The sequence below is a fragment of the Chlorocebus sabaeus genome, chromosome 7, assembly GCF_047675955.1.
Source record: "Chlorocebus sabaeus isolate Y175 chromosome 7, mChlSab1.0.hap1, whole genome shotgun sequence".
In the NCBI taxonomy this organism is placed as follows: domain Eukaryota; kingdom Metazoa; phylum Chordata; class Mammalia; order Primates; family Cercopithecidae; genus Chlorocebus; species Chlorocebus sabaeus.
This window is the reverse complement of record NC_132910.1, coordinates 27,412,941-27,435,616: the sequence shown is the minus strand read 5'-3', so window position 1 is coordinate 27,435,616 and position 22,676 is coordinate 27,412,941. Positions and strand designations below refer to the sequence as shown.

At 38.7% G+C, this 22,676-nt stretch overlaps 1 protein-coding gene across 1 annotated transcript in view; it reads right to left on the bottom strand.

The window, feature by feature from the left end:
- The window catches only part of ART3 (ADP-ribosyltransferase 3 (inactive)), a 37,363-nt gene extending 16,941 nt beyond the window's left edge, over positions 1-20,422 (bottom strand). Inside the window, exons 1-3 of the mRNA XM_073017413.1 lie at positions 20,312-20,422; positions 19,166-19,243; positions 13,207-13,918 (exon numbers count right to left, since the gene is read on the bottom strand). Of these exons, the coding sequence (XP_072873514.1) occupies positions 13,207-13,918; positions 19,166-19,234 (781 nt within the window). The 5' untranslated portion in view covers positions 19,235-19,243; positions 20,312-20,422. The remainder of the gene's footprint in view (positions 1-13,206; positions 13,919-19,165; positions 19,244-20,311) is intronic.
- Positions 20,423-22,676: the final 2,254 nt, after the last annotated feature.

Sequence of the window (22,676 nt, the reverse complement as noted above, 5' to 3'; positions counted from 1 at the left end):
ATACTTCAGAATCACCTGGGTGCTTATTAAAAAGGCAAATTCCAGGACCAAAGCCAGGACTATTATTGCTGCATCCTTTCTAGAGGGGGATGCCTTGTAATCTGCATTTTAAATAAGCATTCCAAGTGATTTTTATGCACAAAATTTTTGAAGACCTCCTGAATAGAAAATAATGGGTATCTTTATTTATTATATATTTTTTTCTTTTGGAGATGGAGTCTCGCTCTGTCTCCCAGGCTGGAGTGCAGTGGCGAGATCTCGGCTCACTGCAACCTCTGCCTCCCGGGTTCAAGCAATTCTCCTGCCTCAGCCTCCTAAGTAGCTGAAATTACAGGCACCCACCACCACGCCCAGCTAATTTTTGTACTTTTAATAGAGGCAGGGTTTCACCATGTTGGCGAGGCTGGTCTTGAACTCTTGACCTCAGGTGATCCACCTGCCTCATCCTCCTAAAGTGCTGGGATTACAGGCATGAGCCACTGTACTGGCCTCTTTAATGTTTAACACAGAGTCATTTTGTTAATATTGCATTTCTCTTCCCTATTTAAACTCTGGATTTAATTTTCTGTTTAGCATTTTCAATAGCAGTAATCAAACTATTTTGAGTTTCTGAAGAAGTAGCAGGGTTAAAAATGGATAAGAGAATTGGTTCAGAAATAAAAGGAGAGGCACAAATATATAAGGAATGAAAAAGGAAACCTGACAACAGATTCAGCAGATGTAAAAAGATATGAGAATATTATGAACAGCTTTATGCCTACTAATTTGAAATACAAAGGCAAATGGACAAATTCCTAGAAAAATTTAACTTACTAACCATTAAGTAGTTTAAAATTTTTCCAGAAAGAACATACCAAGATAATTCAATTTTTCTAGACAGAGTACCAGAGAGAAGGCAGTGGCACAAACAGAACTCCAGAGATCTGCAAAGGGTTTCCCTCAAGTATTCAGTGGAGTGCTGATCAGATTATATGTGTGAGATAACTACCCAAGGCCAGAGAAAGAACCCGCAAGGTCAAAAATAGTATCTATTCCCATCAACCAGGCTGGAAAACCTTATAATTCACAGGCACTAAGTAGGGTATTGTGAAGGGTACAGCCTCAGCAGTGAGAAATAATGAGCCCTAGATTAAAGTGACTCTGGTTCTGCCTAGAAAATCTGAAGAATCAGCCCTAAAACAATCAAACTGGTTTAAAGTAAATTAACTATGTACCAGAACAAAGCTCAAGAATATTTTTAGAAATATAAAATTACCATGCACACAACAAGGTAAAATTCACAACATCTTGCACCCAATCAAAAAATACCAGCAAAGAAGCAGGAAAATACAATTCATCATGACAAGAGAACTCAATCTAATGAAACTACCCCAGAGCTGACACAAACGTTAGTATTATGAGAAAAGTAAATTAAAGTAGTCATTACAACTGTATTCCATGTGTCCAAAAAATAGATTAAAGGTGTTGTCTTACCTCCAGTTGCCACACAAAATACCAGAGACTGGATGGCTTAAACAACAGATTTTTGTTTCTCATAATTCCAGAGCTGGGAAATCCAAGATCAAGGTACTGGTAGATTCAATTTCTGGTAAAGGCTTTCTTCTTGCCTTGCAGATAGCCACCTTCTCACTATATCCTCATATGTCAGAGAAAGAGCAAAGCCATGGTCTCCTTTCTTCTTCTTAAAAGGACACTAGCCCCATCATGGGTACTCCCAACCTCATGACCTAATCTAAACCTAATTACTTCTCAAACCTACCTCCAAATACCACCACAGTGAGGATTAGGGCTTCAACATATGAATTTTGTGGGGAGAACATTCAATAGTGAATGTCAGTACTACTAACAGGTGTTAAGTAGAGATGTGGAAGATATAAAAAGACCCAAAATGAATTTCTAGAGATAAATTTTCTGAGATGAAAAACACACTAGAGAGAATTACTGACAAACTAGACACTGCAGAAAAAAGATTAGCAAACTTGACATATTGCGGTATGCAGAATAATACCCTTCTTAAAGAGGCCTACATCCTATCCCCAGAACCTGTGAATATGTTCTTTTACATGGCAAAAAGAGAACTATGGTTGCAGATGTAAATAATGTTGCTAATTAGCTGGCCTTCAGGTGGGGTATTTGGCTTGGATTATCCAGGTGAGCTCAATCTAATAACATAAATCCTTAAAAGTGGAAAAAACAGGAAGTAGAAGAGAGGATCAGAGAGATGCAAGGTGCAGAGGACTCAACATGCTGTTTCTTTCTTGAGACGGGGTCTCAGGGTCTCCCTCTGTCACTTAGGCTGGAGTGCACAGTGGTGCGGTCATGGCTCACTGCAACATCAAACTCTTGGGCTCATGCAATCCTCCCATCTCAGCCCACCACAGGCAGCTGGAGCCACAGATGCATGCCACCATGCCTGGATAATTTTTTTATTTTTTATTTTTGTAGAGGCAGAGTTTCACCATGTTGGCGAGGCTGGTCTTGAACTCCTGACCTCAGGTGATCCTCCTGCCTCAGCCTCCCAAAGTGCTGAGATTATAGGCATGAGTCGCCACGCCTGGCCATCAACATGCTGTTTCTGACTGAAAATGGATGAAGGAGGCCGTAAACCAAGGAATGCAGGTAACCTCTGGAAGCTGGAAAAAGAAAGAAAACAGATTCTTGCCTAAGCCCCCAGGAAGGAATGCAGCCCTACCAACACCTTAATTTCAGCTCAGCAAGACTTATGTCAGGCTTCTGAAATACAGAATTGTAAGATAATAAATTTAGATGTGCTGTTTTAAACCATTAGATTTGTGGTAATTTGTTATGGCAGCAATGAAGTACTGAAATATACAAAATAATAGAAAACATCTAAAAATGAAACAGAGAGAAAAATACTAATAACAAAAACCATTAGAGTTTCACTGAGCTGGAGACAACCTCATGCAGTTTAATATACATATAAACAGAATCCCTAAAGGAAGAAGAGAGGGGTGAAAAAATATTTGCACAAACAGTACTCACAACTTTCCTAATATGATGAAAACTATGAACCTACAAATCCATAAAGTTCAATGAACTCCAAGCACAAGATACATGAAAAAAAACGACACTAAGTAACATCATAATCAAATTGGCCCAAATAAGTATGATAAACACAAAGTCTTAAAAGCAGCCTGTGGGGAGAAGGGGGGTTAAATAAAGAGGAACAGAAAAGAGAAGCACAGCAGATTTTTTTGTCAGAAGCAATTTACGTAAAACAACAAGGAAGCAGTAAATTTGTAAACTACTCAAAGAAAAAAAAAAAAGATCAATCTAGAATTCTATACCCAGTGAAAATAGCTTTCAAAACTGAAGGTGAAATAAAGACTTTTCACACATACAACACTTAAAGGTAAATCTGACAAAAGATGGAAAAAACTTACAACCTGAACACTACTCGGATACAGCTGACAGAAAATAAGACCTAAATAAATGGAGATTTTATGCTGTGTTCATGAGTTGGAAAAGTATATATTTTTAAACTCTTCTCATATTGATCTATAAATGCAAGGCAAGCTTAATCAAAATCCAAGCAGAAATTGTAGACATTGACAAGGTGATTCTAAAATTCATATGGAAGCATAACGAACATATAATCACCAAAACGACTTTGCAAGAAAAGAATATGATGAACACTACCTGGTTTTGAGGTTTATTATATAGCTATAGTGATCAATATATGATACTAGGATAAAGATAAATCACCAGGCGCAGTGGCTCACACCTATAATCCCAGCACTTTGGGAGGCTGACGCAGGTGGATCACTTCAGGTCAGGAGTTCAAGGCCAGCCTGGCCAACATGGTGAAACCCTGTCTCTACTAAAAATACAAAAAAAATTAGCCGGGCATGGTGGCACATGCCTGTAGTCCCAGCTACTTGGGAGACTGAGGCAGGAGAATTGCTTGAACCCGGGAAGCAGGGGTTGCAGTGAGCTGAGATCGCGCCACTGCACTCCAGCCTGGGTGACAGAGTGAGACTCTGTCTCAAAAAAAAAAAAAAGGGTAAGCTACAAATTGGGAGAATATATTTGCAAATCACATATCAAACAAAAACCTTGTATCTACAATACATAAACAATTTTCAAAAGATAAGAAAACAATCTCGTTAAAAATGGACAAAAATCTTTGAACAGATGTTTTAGTAAATATATACAAATGGCAAATAAGTATGTGAAAAGATGCTCAACATTATTACTCATTAGGAACATGCAAATTAAAACCACAATAAAATATCACCACATATCTATTTAGAACTGTTAAAAAGACATCTATGAAGTGTCGGCAAGAATGTGGTATAGCTAGAACTCTTATGCACTCCTGGTGAGAATGTAAAATGGTACAGGTACTCTGGAAAACCATTTGGCAGCTTCTTTCAAAGTTACACATATACCTATCATATAATCCAGCCAATGCATTCCTAGGCATTTACTCAAGTGAAAGGAAAGCATATGTCCACACAAAGACTTGTACATAAATGTTCATAGAAGTTTTATTTGTAATAGCCAAAGACTGGAAACAACCCACGTACTAATCAACAGGTGAACAGACATGTAAACTGTGTTATGTCCACTATTCTACAACAGCATGAATAAACTATTGATACATGCAACAACACAGATGAATCTCAAAACAATTATGCCGAGTGAAAGAAGCCGGGCAAAAAAGAGAACATACTGTATGATAAGATTTGGATGAAACTCTAGACACTGCCAACTAATCTATAGTGACAGAAAGTACATTAGTAGATGCCTGGGGGGATTGGGAAACAGGGAAAGGGAGGAGAAAGGAATTGCAAAGAAGCATGAAACTTTTGCAAGCAAAAAATATAAAATGTTTATAGTCTTGACTGTAGTGATGATTTCATTGGCATATACATATATGAAAACTTACCAAATTTTACTTTATGTGCAGTTTATTATACCAATTATAACTCTGTAAAGCTATTAAATTTTTTTTTCTTAATTATGAGGATGAGATGAACAGGACAGGACTAGGTTTTGGATCTGGTCTCTAGTTCCCTACCAAAAGAAGCCCTTCACATCCCTGATTTGTTAAATACTGGAGAATTACATGGCTGTCATGTTAGCAGAGAAGTCTACAGTTAGAAACATTAGAGGCAGTCTGGACAAGAGTAAATAAAGCCCTCCCACAAGTTCCCATCTTTTTCAGATCCAAAGAAATTACAAATGTCAATGACTATACTCACAGCTGATTAGAATCTCTGGCAACAAGACTACGTCAGAATTTGTAGGTCACAAGGACTTCCTCTTTCTGCAGGGCTGCTACTGCTAGCCTGTTAACTGGTCCTAATTGAGACAGACTGTCTTATCGAAAGAAAAGTCATGCTTCACTAAACCGGTATCTTATTATGCAATACGTTCTCTCTGAACTAAATTCCCATAAGGTTGGACAAACTCTCAAAAGCTCCCCTGTCATATGGAAATCTTACCTCCAATAAACGGTCAAACCTGGCTCCTAAAACCTAATCCACTTTCACAAACATGTGGCTGACCTGCAATTAGATCTGTGGTTTTTCTAAACAGTGGCTGAGGTGTTCTCAGGGCTACCAGAGAATATTTTTATTTATTTATTTATTTATTTATTTATTTATTTATTTAAGATGGAGTTTTGCTCTTGTCTCCCAGGCTAGAGTGCAATGGTACAATCTCAGCTCACTGCAACCTCTGCCTCCCAGGTTCAAGCCATTCTCCTGCCTCAGCCTCCCAAGTAGTTGGGACTACAGGCGCCCACCACCATGCCTGGCTAATTTTTGTATTTTTAGTAGAGACGGGGTTCCACCATATTGGCCAGGCTGGTCTAGAACTCCTGACCCCGTGATCCTCCCGCCTCGGCCTCCCAAAGTGCTGTGATTACAGATGTGAGCCACCACGCCCAGCCTCCAAAAAATATTTTTAAATTTCAAGAAAAACACAGCCAGGCTTGATATCTGTCAGACACCATGTGAACTACTAGCTTGAGGTAAAACTCAGTTTTAAAGTTACACATTATATCCTGTTACACACTGTTTGATGACACATGTTTGCTGTATTAGTCTGTTCTCCCACTGCTATAAAGAAATACCTGAGACTGGGTAATTTATAAAGAAAAGAGGTTTGATTGGCTCATGATTCGGCAGGCTGTACAGGAAGCATGGCAGGGGAGGCCTCAGGAAACTTACACTCATGGCGGAAGGCGAACGGGAAGCAGGCTCATTTTACATGGCCAGAGCAAGAGGAAGAGGGAGAGGGGGAAGGTGCTACACAATTTTAAACAACCAGATGTTGTGAGAACTCTATCGTGAGAACAGCACAAGGGGGATGGTGATAAATAATTAGAAACTGCCCCCATGATCCAATCACCTCCTTCCAGGCCCCACCTCCAACACTGGTGATTGCAATTGAGCATGAGATTTGGGTAGGGACCCAGATCCAAACCATATCATTTGCAAAGTTAGGTCTTTTTAGCAATTGTCACAAAAAGCTAGTATATGTGAAAATCAGTGTGGAACAGGAAATGAGATAGTACATAATCTGATTCCAGGGTCTGAGAAGCTGTGAACGTCCAAAAAGCAAACACATCCCATTAGCAAGTAATTATTGTTAAAATAATAGTACTTTTAAAAAGTATGTGCTATTTTTCAAAAGTTTACTAAGGTGTTAAGATATAAATACTTACTGATTTGTGGTATTCATAAATACCACATTGATTTTCACATATACTTGGTTTCATTACAACAATTGCTAAAGATACAGCTTTGCAAATTTATGATGTCATCAAACAGAATGTACTATGATATAACATGTAATTTTGAAACTGAGTTCCACTTCAAGCTAGTAGTTCACCCAGTGTCTGACAAATATCAAGTATGGCAGTGTCTGTTGTGAAATTTAAAAATATTCCTTGGCAGCCTGGTGAATTGCTGTAGCATTCAGGGACACTTCAGCCACTGTTTAGAAGTACAAATTTCTTATGGTGTTGGGTATGTCACTTCCTATTAGGCCTAGGGACATGGATCTTATTGATGTCTCAATCCTAGACAATTCCAGACAGCAGTACAGAAACTTTGCTACTCCTAGGAAATGCTACAGAAAGGTGCCAATCAGAACCAATGGGGACACTTAACATTTAAAGAACACACAAGGGCTGGGGGTAGATTTATAACAAATAAATCTAGATAGTCCTGTAGGCTTCACCTTCTTTCCCCCTTTTTGATGGCTTAGCAGAGAGCTGGCTCAACAGGTCTCAGTAAACTCTACAAAATACTACTACAAGCCACTGGAGTCTAGAGGCTCCTCCTTTCTATCAATGCTACTTTCCAGCCAGGGAACAATATTCCCTGGCCCTCTTACTCTAAAAATTATGTAGAGTATTATACAGGCTGGCCTCTCTCTATGGAAACATGGACCAAAATGCCAGATAATCTCTGCTTCCTCTGTTCAGTAAAAAAAAAAAAAAAAAAAAAAAAAGAGAGAGTTCAGGGGATGATATGTGCTCTACTATTTCTCTCTATATAAATTTTCTTCCTATAAACCTGACATATTTGCACTGTAGGGTGGAGGGAGTCCCAAAGCCATGGCTTCCCACGAGGTATTTATAATTCATTCACCATCCTCCCAATCGAGGTATAATTTTCCAATGGAGTAATTTTTTTTAAAGAGATGGGTGTCTCACTATGTTGCCCAGGCTGCACTTGAATTCCTGGGGTCAAGGGATCCTCTTGCCTCAGCCTCCCCAGTAGTTGGGTCTACAGGCACACACCACTGCACCCAGCCCCAGTGGAGTAATTTTTAATGATAATGGAAGTAGCTTGATTATACAGCTAACATTTCAACTATATCACATTTTCTAGAAAAAGAGTATAAAAGAGAGTTAACCTGGCCTAATTTTCTATTGAGGAAGAAGAAGGGTTTCCGTTACTCCTTTTCTCAGAGTTCACTCACATCGGCTTGGATTAATACCAAGATTAACGCCTATGACCACCAGGAACTATGTTATCTAAAGAGACGTTGATTTTCTCTCCACTTCCTAATGAACAAAGTTTCCAGCTAACTAGTTTTTGAAAAACTCACAATATATTTTTATCTTGGAAATCACAGGTAAGTTTAAATCATTATTGTCGGACTGTGTTTAGCACACTAAACTTAATGCAGCAAAATTTTTTTTTACCCCTTTTAGAAATACTGTCTTTTTTAATCCAAAGTCTCAGTTATATCCAGTTACAATGGAACAAGATTCTGACTATATCCTCCTTAGCTAGGGCTCTTAAAACACTTGGCCATTGTTCTTCAGACTATTTCAAACTGCCTGTCTTTAAAGGTTACTCCAGGGAGTTTTTGATCCTGCCTTCCCATCTCTAGATGGCGGCAGAGGACTCCAACCCAGGGTTAAATCAACACACTCCAGTACAATAGCTGACTGTCAGAGCTCCCTAAACACATGGTACCTGTGCACCTCCACAATGACCTGCACTTCTCCATGCGGGCCTGAACTCTGGCGCTTTCAGAATCAATCCAATAGAACCTCTTTGGTTCTTTCATAATCCCACTCACAAACATGGAGTCTGTGGGCTCCATGGCCCACCGCAGCCCATCAACCAGGCCCCTATGCTAAATTTAGTTTGTAGCCACTGCAGCCAGGGCTTTGATATAACTAACGGTTCCACAAATGGCATCTGGCCAAAGGCATCAAAAGCACCAAAAGTGGTATCATTTCTGTCAGCCCAGCTGCTGCAGCTGGGATTTTGGCTGTGCTATGCTGGTAAAGTTTCACAAGATTGGTGTAGGGAGGGAGGGTCTATGGTATAACTCGAAACTATGGCCAATTTCAAGCTACTGTCATGTAGGGGGAGCTGGAAAGAAGACATGCATACCCACAATCCGTTCCCATGAGCTCATCTAAACTGGCCCCAGCTGGCTTGGTTTCGGGTCAGGTCCAATGTATGGTTGGTGAGAACGAGCACTTTTCCTTTTTTAAAAAATGAATTTTATTGTATATATTTAAGGTTTACATGATATCACAAAATACATATGGATAGTAAAATTGTTACTATAGTGAAGCAAATTAACATAGCTATCATCTCACATATTTTTGTATGTGTAACAAGAGAGCTAAAATCCACTTATTTAAGTAAAATATAATTTTATTGACTTTAGTCCTCATGTTACACATTGGATCTCTAAATCTATCCATCCTACCAATCTGCTATTTTGTATCCTTTGATCTACATCTCTTCAGTTCCTCTCCCTACACCTGTGGTAACTACTGTTTCATTCTCTCTCTTGTTTTTGATCTCATATATATTCCACATATAACTGAGATGATGTAATAGCTTTCTGTGTCTGGCTTATTTCACTTAGCATAATGTCCTCCAGGTCCATCCATGTTGTAGCAAATGGCAGAATCTCTCTCTTTTTTTAAGGCTGGATAATATCCTATTGTATATATACCACATTTCCCTTATCCCTTTGTCTGTTGGTGGACATTTAGGTTGTTTCTATATCTTGGTTACTGTGAATAATGCTGCAGTGAACAAGGGAGTGAAGATATCTTTATGAGGTGGTGATTTCAACTCTTTGGGGTGTATACCCAAGAGAGGGATTGCTGGGTCATATGGTAGTTCTATTTTTTTGGGGTGGGTGGGTGGGAGGGTTCTTGTTGCCCAGGCTGGAGTACAGTTGTGCAGTCTCGGCTCACTGCAACCTCCTCTTACTGGGTTCAAACAATTCTCATGCCTCAGCCTCCTGAATAGCTGGGATTACAGGCATGTGGCACCACGCCTGGCTAATTTTTGTATTTTTAGTAGAGATGGTGTTTCACCATGTTGGCCAATCTGGTCTCGAACTGCTGACCTCAGGTGATCTGCCCGCCTCAGCCTCCCAAAGTGCTGGGATCACAGGCGTGAGCCACTGTGCCTGACCAGCAGTTCTATTTTTAATTTCTATTTAAAATAGAACCCCCCATACTGTTTTGCATAATGGCTGCACCAATCTGCCTTCCTACCAATGGTGTTCTAGGGTTCCCTTTTCTCCAAACCCTAGCCAGCATTTCTCATCTTGTCTTTTGCCTTTTTTTCCCTATCTTTTTGATAAGCACTTTTCCTTTCAACACAAATTTACTCATTTCGCTTTCATCTGCTTCTTCTAGAATCGTCCTTCTCAGGTGCAACTCAGTTGCAGGACTAGGGTGAGGCAAATAAGGTGCCTAGAGAAAATTTAAGGAGGCACTCTCAGTAATATACAAGTCCAGGGACAGCCCTAAGTGAGGACTTCCTTAAAATTTTCATCCTAGGCACCCCAATAGCCACATAGCTTCTGCCATCCAATCATAAATGGATCTGTCCCTACCTAGAAATCAATGTCTCATTAGCACTTCCCTGCCACCCAGCCTTTTTTTATCTCATAGTACCTTGGCTACATTTAGTCAAGGTCTAAAAGTCTATCCCATTTTAAGGCCTATTGCACGCATTACTCCACTGGACCTAGCAGCGATGGTTTTTGGTCCAGTTAGGCAATCACACCTTCAAGACCCAAAAAGGCCAACCCCTCACCAGTTTACTCAGTTTTGCAGAAAAATACATGGCAGTGAATAAAGCATACTGTCTAGCAACAGAGCAGCATCAGACATGTTCCTTTAATGCAAGTCTTCACGGGAGTCCAGGGCTGTTCTTTTGCCTCCAAATTACAGCTCAGGTTCAAGGAAACAAGATTACACAGGTGGGTGTGTAGGAGCCTCTCTAGCTTAGTAGCCTCATGCCACACATGAAATACAATATATTTTGAACCTATGCAGGATTGCTATGAGAGAGTACTGCTCTCCTTCCAGGACTCAACAAGAAGAACACCTGGGTATGTCACACTACATTCAGGAAAGCCCAAAGCTATGGCTTCTCTTCAAGTATTTATAGTTCATTCACAAACCTCCCAGCTCAGATGCACTTTACCAATCAAGGATTATGTTTACCACAGACAACACTGTAAGGTCACACAGCTGTCATTCCACCTTTCGTAGATTACAGAGAAAGAGTGCTGGAAGATCACCAGGAGGCCATTTTCACAGGAGACAGGAGAAAGGGTTTACTAATCCTTTGCTCACACATACTAAGGCACAACACCATAAAATTTCAGAATGTTAGGAATAAAGAAAACAACCTAAAAACCTTCCAGATTTTTGTTTTTAAAAAGTTTCAATCAAAGTTTTAGTAATTAGAATGGCTTCATACCTTTCAACAACAGCTACAGAACCTACAAGTCACTGGGGGAATATCTTCAAAATTCCAAGGAAAAACAGTTTCTAAAATAGAAATGCAAATCTATATAAACTATTAATCAAGCTTAAAGGTCGATCTCTCAGAGATGCAGAGACTTAGAAAATTTTCCTTAATGGACCATTTCTCAGAAACTTTTGCAGAACCCCCATCCCCACCACACCAAACAAAGGAGTAATCCAAGAAAGAGTTGCAAATCCAAGAAATAGGAGATCTCTCATAGGGAAGAAGCAACGTCTCAGAATAGTAATGAGTAGAGATTTCAGGACAGTCAGCAGGCCTAAAGAGCATATCATAGAGCAGTATGATGAGGGAATTATCCAGGGGAAAGAAGAAATTTATATTTCTGTCAAAGGATTTGGGGGTGAATTACTGATTGAATATAAAAAAACTAAGGAAACAAACAAACAAAAATCATTCAATAACCCTGGGGTGAAAGAGGGATTTAAGCGCAGAAAAACCACTCTAATTCAGCTATGTCCTGTCTTTACTGTGCTGGGAGAATGGGAAGGGGGAAATGGAGGTACATTGGGAAGGAAGGTGTTGGCTTTCAAAACTTTTGGTTTACTGATCTAACAGCCATTTCTAATTCCCTCTTCCTTTGTCTCCCCCACACACTATATTCCCTTGGCTAGAGAAAGGCTAATTACTGCCTTCCCAAGCTTCTCTGGTAGCTATGGGTGACCACGAAACTGTTCAAGTCAATCATTTGTAATTAGGAGTTTAGTAAGGGTTTCTGGGAAAGCTTTTACTTTCCTTATTGAACAAGTAGATTTGGCAGTCATTCCCTTTCCTTTCTTTTTGTCTTGGACATGGATTGATGCCTAGAGCTGCAACAGTCACAAGTGCAAACATGAATCAACAAACAAAACGTGGTAAGGATGGTGGAACAGAAAGGAAGAGCGTGAGTGACTGATGACATAGATGAGCCACTGCGTTGACTCTGAACAGTCTGCCTCTAAGACTTATTAAATGAAAGCTCAGTCAGGTTTTCTGTTACTTACAGCTGAACGCATAAAAAATTCTTAGCTAATACATGATAGATGAGAGTTAAATATTCATTCTCTATAGCAGGAAGTCAATACATGATATCTAAAGATTTAAAAACTAAGAAATAACATGTTGAAGCATGTTATTTACTTGGAAACATGACAGTAAGCACCTGAAGAAATAGCTAAAAGAATGAAAACTGGATGCCACTGAGGAGTGGAAATTGAGAAAGGTGGGGCTGGCGACTGCTATTTTTCTTTTTCTTCTTTTTTGAGACACCATCTCGCTCTGTTGCAAGGCTGGAGTGCAGTGGTGTGATCACAGCTCACTACAGCCTCGACCTCCTGGGCTCAAGCAATCCTCCCACTTCAGCCTCCCATGTAGCTGGGACCACAGGCATGTGCTACCATGCCTGGCTAATTTTTAATTAATTTATTTATTTTGTAGAGATGGGGGTCTCCCCCCAGGCTGCACTATTTATTTATTGTAAGCCTTATAGTAGGGTCTCTCAACATTAGCACTACCAACATTTTGGGCCATATAATTCTTTGTTGTGTGGGGCTGTCCTATGCGTTATCAGTGTTTCTGGCCTCTGCCCATTAGATGTCAGTAGCAATCCTCCTTTTCCCCAATTGTGACAACCAAAAATGTTTCTGACCATTGCCAAATGACTTTGCAGGGCAAAACTGCCTTTGGTTAAGAACCACTGCCTTATAGTGCTATTTAAAAAAATTTTTAATTATACTGTAAATGTATAATTTTCATAAAATTAATTATGGTTAAAGAGACAGTATAAAATAAGCTAGACAGAAAACTGCCAAATGTCATTTCACCTTTCAAATACCTCTCACTCTCCTTCACTGACCTTTCCCTAAGCCTAAGAATCCCACTCCTTTCCTCCCAGACAAGCACAGACAGAGCAGACACTTACCACCTAGAAATGCACACTCATAATGGCTGCAGGTCTTGTTTGTGCTTTGAAGGATAAGGTTATTGCCAGCCCCTTCCTGCGACACTTGAAAAACCTCATTCAGAGGTATCAAAGTAATTCTTTCACTTTCTTTATCAAGAAATTTTTCAATGTCAACTCCAAGGCATGTGTAGATGGATAACACAGTGAGCTGGTCATCAGCAGCCTGAGGTTTGACTGAATATGCCAAGGTAAAATGGCCAAACCTGGCTTGGTTTAGCCCTCCAAATGTAAATGAAGTGCCCTGGCTTGTTCTATATACCACATTTTTGGAATTGGCCTCACAAGGTCTTCTCAGCAACTGCAGGGCTCTTGTCAGGTAAAAGTGGAAAGCTTTGAACTGGAAGCCATAGATATAATCTTCCCGAGATTGCCCAGCCATCTTCACAGCTTCACTGAACAGACGGTAAAAGGGAGTTTGCTCTTGAGCTTCGGAAATATATGCCATCAGGGCTATTCCATGGTTATCCTTAAAATTCACGGGGAGAAAGATTTGAGTCTTTCGGGCTGCCCATTTGGCTTTTGCATTTTCCCACACAGTATCTAATTGCTGGTGGCTTGCTTTTTCCTCCTTTAGCAGTTGGGGAACGTATTTAATTTCCATCCTGTCAGTACATTTCAGGTATTCATCATCAAATGCATTATCTGCCATGTCTAACACTTCAGCCTTCACCTTCAAAGGAAAAAGAAAGTAATACTCTTGAAATAAGAAATTTAGTAAGTATCATTTTCTCTCACATTATTACCCCCATCTTCTCATCCCTTGCCAAAATTCTCTCCTTACTTATAACCAACTTTGCGTAGGATTTTTATGCAGGAAGTATATTCCACTGCTACTGATAACTTTTCTCAGCTGTGACATATTTGTGTGAAAGAGTAAATGTCAGTGGGTGACAGGGTGACAGGTATGGGTGAGATTGTGCCTGTAGCTCATTTATCTGGACATTATGGTACAGAGCAAAGAACAATGAATGTGAAGCTAAAGAAATGGGTAGCAGTCCCAGCTTTGAACAATATTCTTAGCTAGATTTCTTCGACCCGTCAAGGCTGTTAGGAATTTGAAGTATCATATGCAAATATTATTCATGATCTATAACACATAATGACAAACATTACCCCTTTTCCTTTGGGGTTGCCCCCTCCCTTGTCCATATGGCTTGGGTAGAAATGATTTTGCATTTCCTGGATAAGCAGGTGATCTAAGTCTAGTAATCAGAGCTACCAGAGGAAAAAAATGAATCTTTCTTCCTTTAAAGCTGTAAGCTTTAAGGATAATATTGACCTAGGGCTTCCAACAGTTATTCTTTTTGTTCCATGGAGAATTCTGTCTGAAAATAAAGCAACAAATAAGGCTTGCTGAGCTGAGAAGTAGAGATAAGGCCCTGAAAACATACTTTAGACACTGAGTCTAACTGTACCTGAAGACTGTGTTCTTCACCAATTCTAAGAATCAATAAATTCTCTGTTTGCTTCAGCTAGTTTGAATTGTATTTCAGTCACATACAACTGAAGAGGCATAATGCCACATACAACTAAATTATACATATACATATGTTCACATACCATAAGAAGCAGGGTGGTGTAATGTAATCAACACTACTTTGAAGCCAGGCAGATCTGAGTTCAAATCCCATTTGTTACTAATTAGGTATGGGAAAGTTACTTGACATTTCTAATCCTCAAGTTTTCCATTTAAAAAAATGAAGGTAAAACACCAGACTCGGTGGCTCATGTCTGTAATCCTAGCACTCTGGGAGGCCAAGTGGGCAGATCATGAGGTCAAGAGTTCAAGACCAGCCTGGCCAACATGATGAAACCCCATCTCTACTAAAAATACAAAAATTAGCTGAGCGTAGTGGCAGGCACCTGTAATCCCAGCTACTCAGGAAGCTGAGGCAGGAGAATCGCTTGAAACCGGAAGGAGGAGGCTGCAGTGAGCGGAGATTGTACCACTGCACTCCAGCCTGGGTGAAAAGCAAAACTGCGTCTCAAAAAATAAAAAATAAATTAAAAAATGAAGATAAAGTGGAGGAAATAATATCTGAACTGCGGGATGACTGTGAGAATTAAATTACATAATGAATATATGCAAAGCCCTTTGTCCCATGCCTGGCACTTGTCAAGTCTTTAACATACTGTGGTTATTATTTTTTTTTTCATAAGGTCTTTCTCCAGTGTGATGTGGTTATTTTGTATTATTTCATGTTAAGAACATATGTATTATACTGTTAGTTCCTTAAGGGTAGGATCTGTATCGTTTTTATCTTTGAATCCTATGCACCTAGCACAGAACCTGGCAAAATATTTAAGTGAACTAAACTAGAACCCTGTACTCTGGCTTATGGATCAAAAAATAAGATGATCAAATCTCCCCAGGAATACCATTTATGGGTTTCTGCAAATAAAAGGATAATGCCTCTTCCGTTATTCTATACTTGTATGGTGCATAGTTGCATAAGTCTCCTTAGGGACCTCAGTTGGAGACTTTATAGACACATTTAGTCAGAAGTTGTTAAAGTTACAGATTCAAAAAAAAAGTTACAGATTATATGTGAATGATTCTTAAAAACTCTCTCTCTCTCTCCCTCACAAGTGTGAGAGAGAGACAGAGAGAGAAAGAGACAGAGAGAGACAGATACATTAACCTGTAAAAGCAAAACAAAACTTGCTTCCATATCCTGCCCTAGGTATCTCCTTTCCCGTCTCTCTTCTCTCCCTCATGAACAAACATCTTGAAAGAGATGTCTATCCTTGCCATCTCCACTTCATTTCCCACTTACAGCTCAACCCTCACCATTATGGCTTCCCACCCATTTCTCCACCCAAACAGCTCTCACTTAAGGGAGCATTTCTTCTTAGACTCTTTTGCAGACCCAATATATTCCAGTTAGCCACTAAACGTTGGAGTTTCTCAAGGCTACGTATTTTCTAACTCTCAACTCTACGCTCCCCAGGCAGTTATATACATGCTTACAGTTTCAATTATGATCTAAATGTATCTGATCTATCCTTTAAGTGCCAGTCCTATATATCAAATTTATTTGCCTACTTAACACCTCCACTTGAATGTTCAAAGACCCTTCAAACCTAACATGTCTAAGACAAAACTTACAATCGTACAGCCACAACGACCTGGTTCTTATTTAAAACCATCCATTCGTTTGTGAACTTTTCCTACATATTTCCTTCTCAGACACACTCTGTAGCCACTCTATCACTAAGCTTAACAAACATCGCCAGAGTTCTTTCTATATGCCAGGCACTAAGTGTTCCACAACCTTATGAGGTCGGTACTACTATTAGCCCCCCTCCTTTTTTTTTTTTTTTTTTTAACAAAGATAAGGAAACTAAGAGATTGAGACTTACATGGAATTGGAATTTGAACTCAGGCAGTCTAATTCCAGAGTCTTGTCCTCTTAACCAAACTGTTCTGTTGCTTTTAAAGAATGAGAATGTTTCCAATGACGAAGACCATGGACATATATGTAGCACTTGAAGAAGAGTGTAATTCTGTCTTCAGAACAACCATTATCAAAGGTTGAATAGAAAATCATTAACACCATTTTACAAAAGAGGGAACTGTGCCAGCTTCAGAAACTGTCCTGATTACTAGCCACGGAGAATTCTGCCATGGAAGTCATTGAGACCCCTGTAGTCCTGGGTTTGTAGGTCAGTTTCCTGACATGGGAATTTGAGCTTCAGGAGATCAAATCACTGCTATCTCATAGCCAAGAAATGCACTTTCCTCCACAGCACAGAATGTACCACAGTGCAGCTTGGGTGCCAATGTCTGATTTATTTTCAAGACTTCAACACCGTATAAGACACCAGACTCTGAAAACACCTCCCACATTCCTTACATTATGTCAGAGTTGATTTAAGTTCCTGTCTTTTCCCTATGCCTCTAACAAGTCTCCAAATGTCTAATTTTAGACATCAAGTCTTTCTGGCCAGACACCACAGCTGATTGTGTATTTTGTATGATGTGTGCCTTTAGCAGTGGCAAAGTTCATAAATGCCACCACTATTCAGAGACAACTGAACAGATACTAAAAAACAGGTACAAAAGGCTAGGTGAACAAGCTGATTATATTTCTCTGATATAACCACTGAGAAAAAAGGTCATACTGATGAAATTCAATTACCAAAAATTTCTTACAAAAACATGGAAATGACCTAAAGGTCAAGGAGAGAAATTGGCTAAACAAATCATGAAACAATTACAAAACAAATACACTTAAATTATGCTGCAAGAGTATATTGAAAACCAAAACCACATTGAAATACCACTTCATATCCTCTACGATGACTATAAATGATGAAAACCAAGTAACATGTAACACAAGGATGCAGACATATTAGAACCCTAATATATTGCTGGTGGGATTGTAATACCATGCAGCTAGTGTGAAAAAGTTTGGCAGTTCCTAAAACAGTTAACATAAAATTACCATACGACCCAGCAATTCCACTACTAGGTGTATACGCAAGAGAAGTGAAACATGTTCACAACAATAGGTAATTTTGTTATGAATCATAAATCATAACCCCCAAATTCATTTTTACACACACATTTCCTATATATAAGTAAACTTTACTCTGTAATGCTACCAAATAACCAAATAGCGTTTGTCTTATCTCACTATGTCAAGATTACATGATTAGAAAACGTTTTAAAAAGAAAAATAAAACACATGTTCACACAAAAACTTGTACATAAATGTTCACAACAACACTATTCGTAATAGCCATAAAGTACAAACAACCCAAATGTCCATCAGCTGATAAATGGATAAACAAGATGGGGTACGGCCATAAGACAGAATATTACTCAGCTATAAGAAAGAATGAAGTACTGATAGGACTCCTGAGAACGTTATGCTAAGTGAAAGAAGCCAGACACAAAAGGTCACATATTGTATGATTCCAATCAGGTGAAATATCCAGAATAGGCAAAACCATAGACACAGAAAGTAGATAGTGGTTGCCAGGGAATGGGGGATGGAGAAAATTGGGGCTGACTGATAATAAGTACAGGGTTTCCTTTTGGGTTGATGGAAATGTTTTGCAATCAGATAGTGGTGATGGTTGCAGAACATAATGAACATACTAAAACCACTGAAGTATACAGCTAAAAACGGTGAATTTTTATGGTATGTAAATTATATTTCAATAAAAAACATACTGTGACACAGGCAACAGGATACACAATGATTCTATAGAAAATGGATTAGAATATTAAATTCAAAAAAGGATAACAGTTTAAGAATTTAAGATATTTTTTAAAAGGCGTCTAAAATAGTACACAAATACAGAAGTAATGTGGCAGCTAACAACATGGGGAAAAAAAACAAGTGAAATATTATATTTTACATAAAAATATGTTACAGATGCTTAAAGAGTCAATTGTAAATAAAATCATAAAAGTTCTGCCAGAAAAAAAGTGAGAAAATCGTCATTAATTATAAAACATGTAATCAAACAATGCAGCATTATCTTATTTGGAGAAAAACGTATTTTCAGAATATCTGATGACATGTGAGACATGCAGCACAGTATCAACTGAAAATGCAAAGAAAAAATACTACATACAGTGTGAACCTATTTTTTTAAATTAAAAACAGTATACACATAGAAAAAAGCCAACAAGCCTGTATACACCAACAGGTTGGGAATCATTCCCTCTGAGTGGAGGGATTATGAATAATCTTTACTTTCCTCTTTTTGCTTAATTTTAATTTTTTCAACTTTTTACAGTTAATGTGTCACATATTTAAAATGAAAAGAGTTACTTATAATAAATTAATTTACCTATCCTACCTACTTTCATTTCCACCCTCAAGCCACACAGATGCCTCAGGTAATGTTATATCAAGAATTTCCATTCCAATGACCACATGCTTCCCATTCCCAACATTACCTGGAAAATGTCCACTAGAATCATGGTTGCCAGCAGCATGGTGACTATTTCAAAATGTCCTGTCTTCATTTTTCTCTTCTAAATTAAAATAAAGAAATTTCAATTCAGTAGACTCAAAAAAGAGATGTAGGGGAGTAGAATAGGATGACACTGTGTATTTTTTTGTTTAGAATGCGAGTGGATAGCATGATGGGCAGCAAGTGATTATCAATAAATTCCTAACGGGTTACAAAAGCAATTAGGCTTTATCTAGTGGTCTAACGCTCTCATTCTACAGACGAGAAAACAAAAACTCCTTAGAATTTCAGTGATTTGCTCGAGATTAAATCTGTCCATTTCCATACTCCTCCAGACATGTCATCTCTCCCACCACAGTCAATGGGAGTCAAATTTTCTTCCCATCGCTAAATCTCCCCTCAGCATGCACAGGAAATAACACAATCAGACTGAAAAACAGCAGTCTCAAATAGGTCCCCTAGCTCCCAGTTTCTAAGAATTCTCCAGGAATATGTCCATGCACATTATCCATTCTTCTATCTTCTTTGCACATTAAGTCATGCCCTTTTGAGTGGGACAGAGGAGATGATGAGGCCATAGTGGTACAAAGCAGTGGATTGTCAGAGATGGCCCCCTTCCCACAAATACTCACAATCAAGAGAAGCCTGAGGGTAAAATAAGTGTGTTGCATAACTTTCTAAAGGCGGGAACAAGAATAAGAAGGAACTGGGTAGGCCGCAATTCTAAGATTATACAACTATTGGCTGAATGCCTAATATTCATCCCAGTATTTATGATACTGTAACTCAAATGAAGCTTCTATTTTATCCTACCAATCACCATATTCTGGATTCTAAAAATGAGAATGAACAGCACAGGGGAAGGGAGACAGTCTTCCCTTTTATAGATCATTTTGGCCTCAATTTCCCATATTTCTTCAGAAGCAGTTTTGTTTTGTTTTTACTAAAAATACTAAAATATAGTACCAACATGCTACTTTGTGTTAAACTTCTCTTTCCAAAAAAGATTTGAATATAAGATAATAGATATCTGTCACAAGGCAATATATTTTAAGCAAGCTTTGGATCAGGATTTTCCTAAAAATTGTTCCTTTCTTTAGTCTGAGTGTAAATAAGTCAAAAGGTTTACCTGGCTTTTGTGCCTTTGGAGGAAGTTTAAATGATGCTAGGCCTCAAACTGACTCCCCACTCTCAGTTGTGGTAAGCGAGTCTTCAGGATGGGATGTTGTTGACAGTGAGAGCTGAGACGGGAATGCTTTTCTTTTTATAAACACCCCCAGCAGTAGCTTGGCAGTGGCACATTACGCTACTTGTGTTCTGCTATTTATATCTGGCCCCCACACTATGCCTTGGAATCACTGCTGTTAACACTTTAAATCTCCAAGAGGCTTGTAAAGCCATAGCCATTCCCTTTAGCCACACAGCATGTTCGGTTCTGAGCCCACAGTTCTAGGCTTCTCTCAGAGAGAAATGACTTCCCATTCCTAATCCTTTGACACTGAGATATCAAACTAAAGCATGGATTTTACTCTAGGCTAAGTGATTCACATAACTAAGGGAACTTGCTTTGTTAATCACTGGCAATGGTGACAGCTATCACCATTCGCTCAACTAGCTTACTGTATTTCAGGTACCTTGTCAGGAGTCGGGATACACAAGCAAGTGAAACAAAGTACTAAAAAGCACTCACGATCTAATAAAAAACATGAATATGCATACTTAACCAAAATACAACATGTTAAGAATCCCAAGTATAGACAAAGTCCAGTGATAACACTAAGGACGGAAGGATTTGGCAATGCCTGCAACTAAAGCTCTAATTTGCGTAACGTATCCATGGTAAATATACTGACTGCAATGCTGAGGAACACTTAGGGTTCACTGACTGTAGATTAAAAAAACACAAAAATGTCCTAAGAAATTCACGCATACATACACCACAATGCATTAATAGAATGTTTATAGTCGCACTATTCATAATAACCCCCAAACTGGAAACCATCTAAATGTCCATCAATAGTAGAATGGTTAAACTGTAGTATATTCATACAGTGAAATTTTATATAGCATTGAAAATGAACAAACTCTGACCATATATAACAATGTGGATAAATCTCACAAAATTTTGAGTACAAAAAGAGATACAAGCATGTTTATACTATATGATTTAATTTATATCGAGAACAAAATTAGGCAAAACACTTCCAAGGCATGAGAAGTCAGAATAGAGGTCACCCTGGGAAGTAGCTAGTAACTGGAAAGGGCACAGAGGAGCATCTGAGATGTTAGCTGGGTTCTGCTTTTTGCTATGGGTGCCAATTACATTGACACATTCAGCTTGTGAAAATTCAGCAAGCTATATACTTATGATATGTGCATTTTTTTTTGTACACACATATATTACTTCAAGAAAACATTTTAAATTATCATGAAATACACCCATATTTACAAAATCCAACTTTACTCTTTAGAATTGAGACAAGTTCCAACCTTTTCCCACCTCACTGGCTTGGCAATCCAAGATTAAATACACAGCACAGACTCACTCCCAGAAATATCATTTTTTAAAAAGCAAGAGTTTGGTTAGAAAGAAAAAAGAGTGTGCATGTTTTCAGGCCTTAGGCTCACAATAACCTGCTTTTAAGTCCCAGGCATGTAGGCCTACAGGAAATGAGGTAGAGAAGTTCTCCTGTTGCTGGCCTCCCAAAACCTGCCAGACTCATCTATATATCACATGAAAGACAATGTTCATCAAAAAGAATAGAACAAATGCGAGATCACATTCACGGCAAGTTTGGCCTTGTTTATCCCCAATGTGATTTTGTTCCATTCCTGTTTTGTTCCAGTTTTTAACTAAATTTCTTTCATTCATTCATTGAACAAATACTTGAGTCCTTAAAATGTGCTAGGAACTGTTTCAGGTACTAGAGGTATACCAGTGAACAAAATGGATAAATATCTTGCCTTTGTGAAGTTTATATTCTTGTGGGAGGAGGTAGTCAAATAACTAAAATAAGTATGTAAATTATACAAGTATGTTAGAATGTAGTGAGTGCTATGGTTTTGGCTTTTGTTTATAAGCAGCACAAAGGAGACTAGGAGTGCATGGAGTGTTTGCAATTTAAATTGGATTGTTAGGGAAGACTCACTGAAAGGTGATATTTGAGCAAAGACTTGAAAGAGATCAGTCATGAAGACTGTGGTAATCAAACACAGTGAATAGCACGTACTAAAAGACCTGAGACAAGAGAATGCCTACTTTTGTTTGAGGAACAGTAAGCAGGTCAATATGGTTGGAATATCAGAGTAGTACAAGATAAGGGTCAGAGAGGTAAGGGGGTGGTGGGAAGACCATGTCAATCTTTGTAGGCCACTGTAAGAACACTGGCTTTCACTCTAAGAGAAAAGGAGCAAATCACAGGTTTTGAAAGGAGGTATTACATGATCTGATCTATTTTTTAAGAGGATCACTCTGGCTGTTATGCTGAGAATGG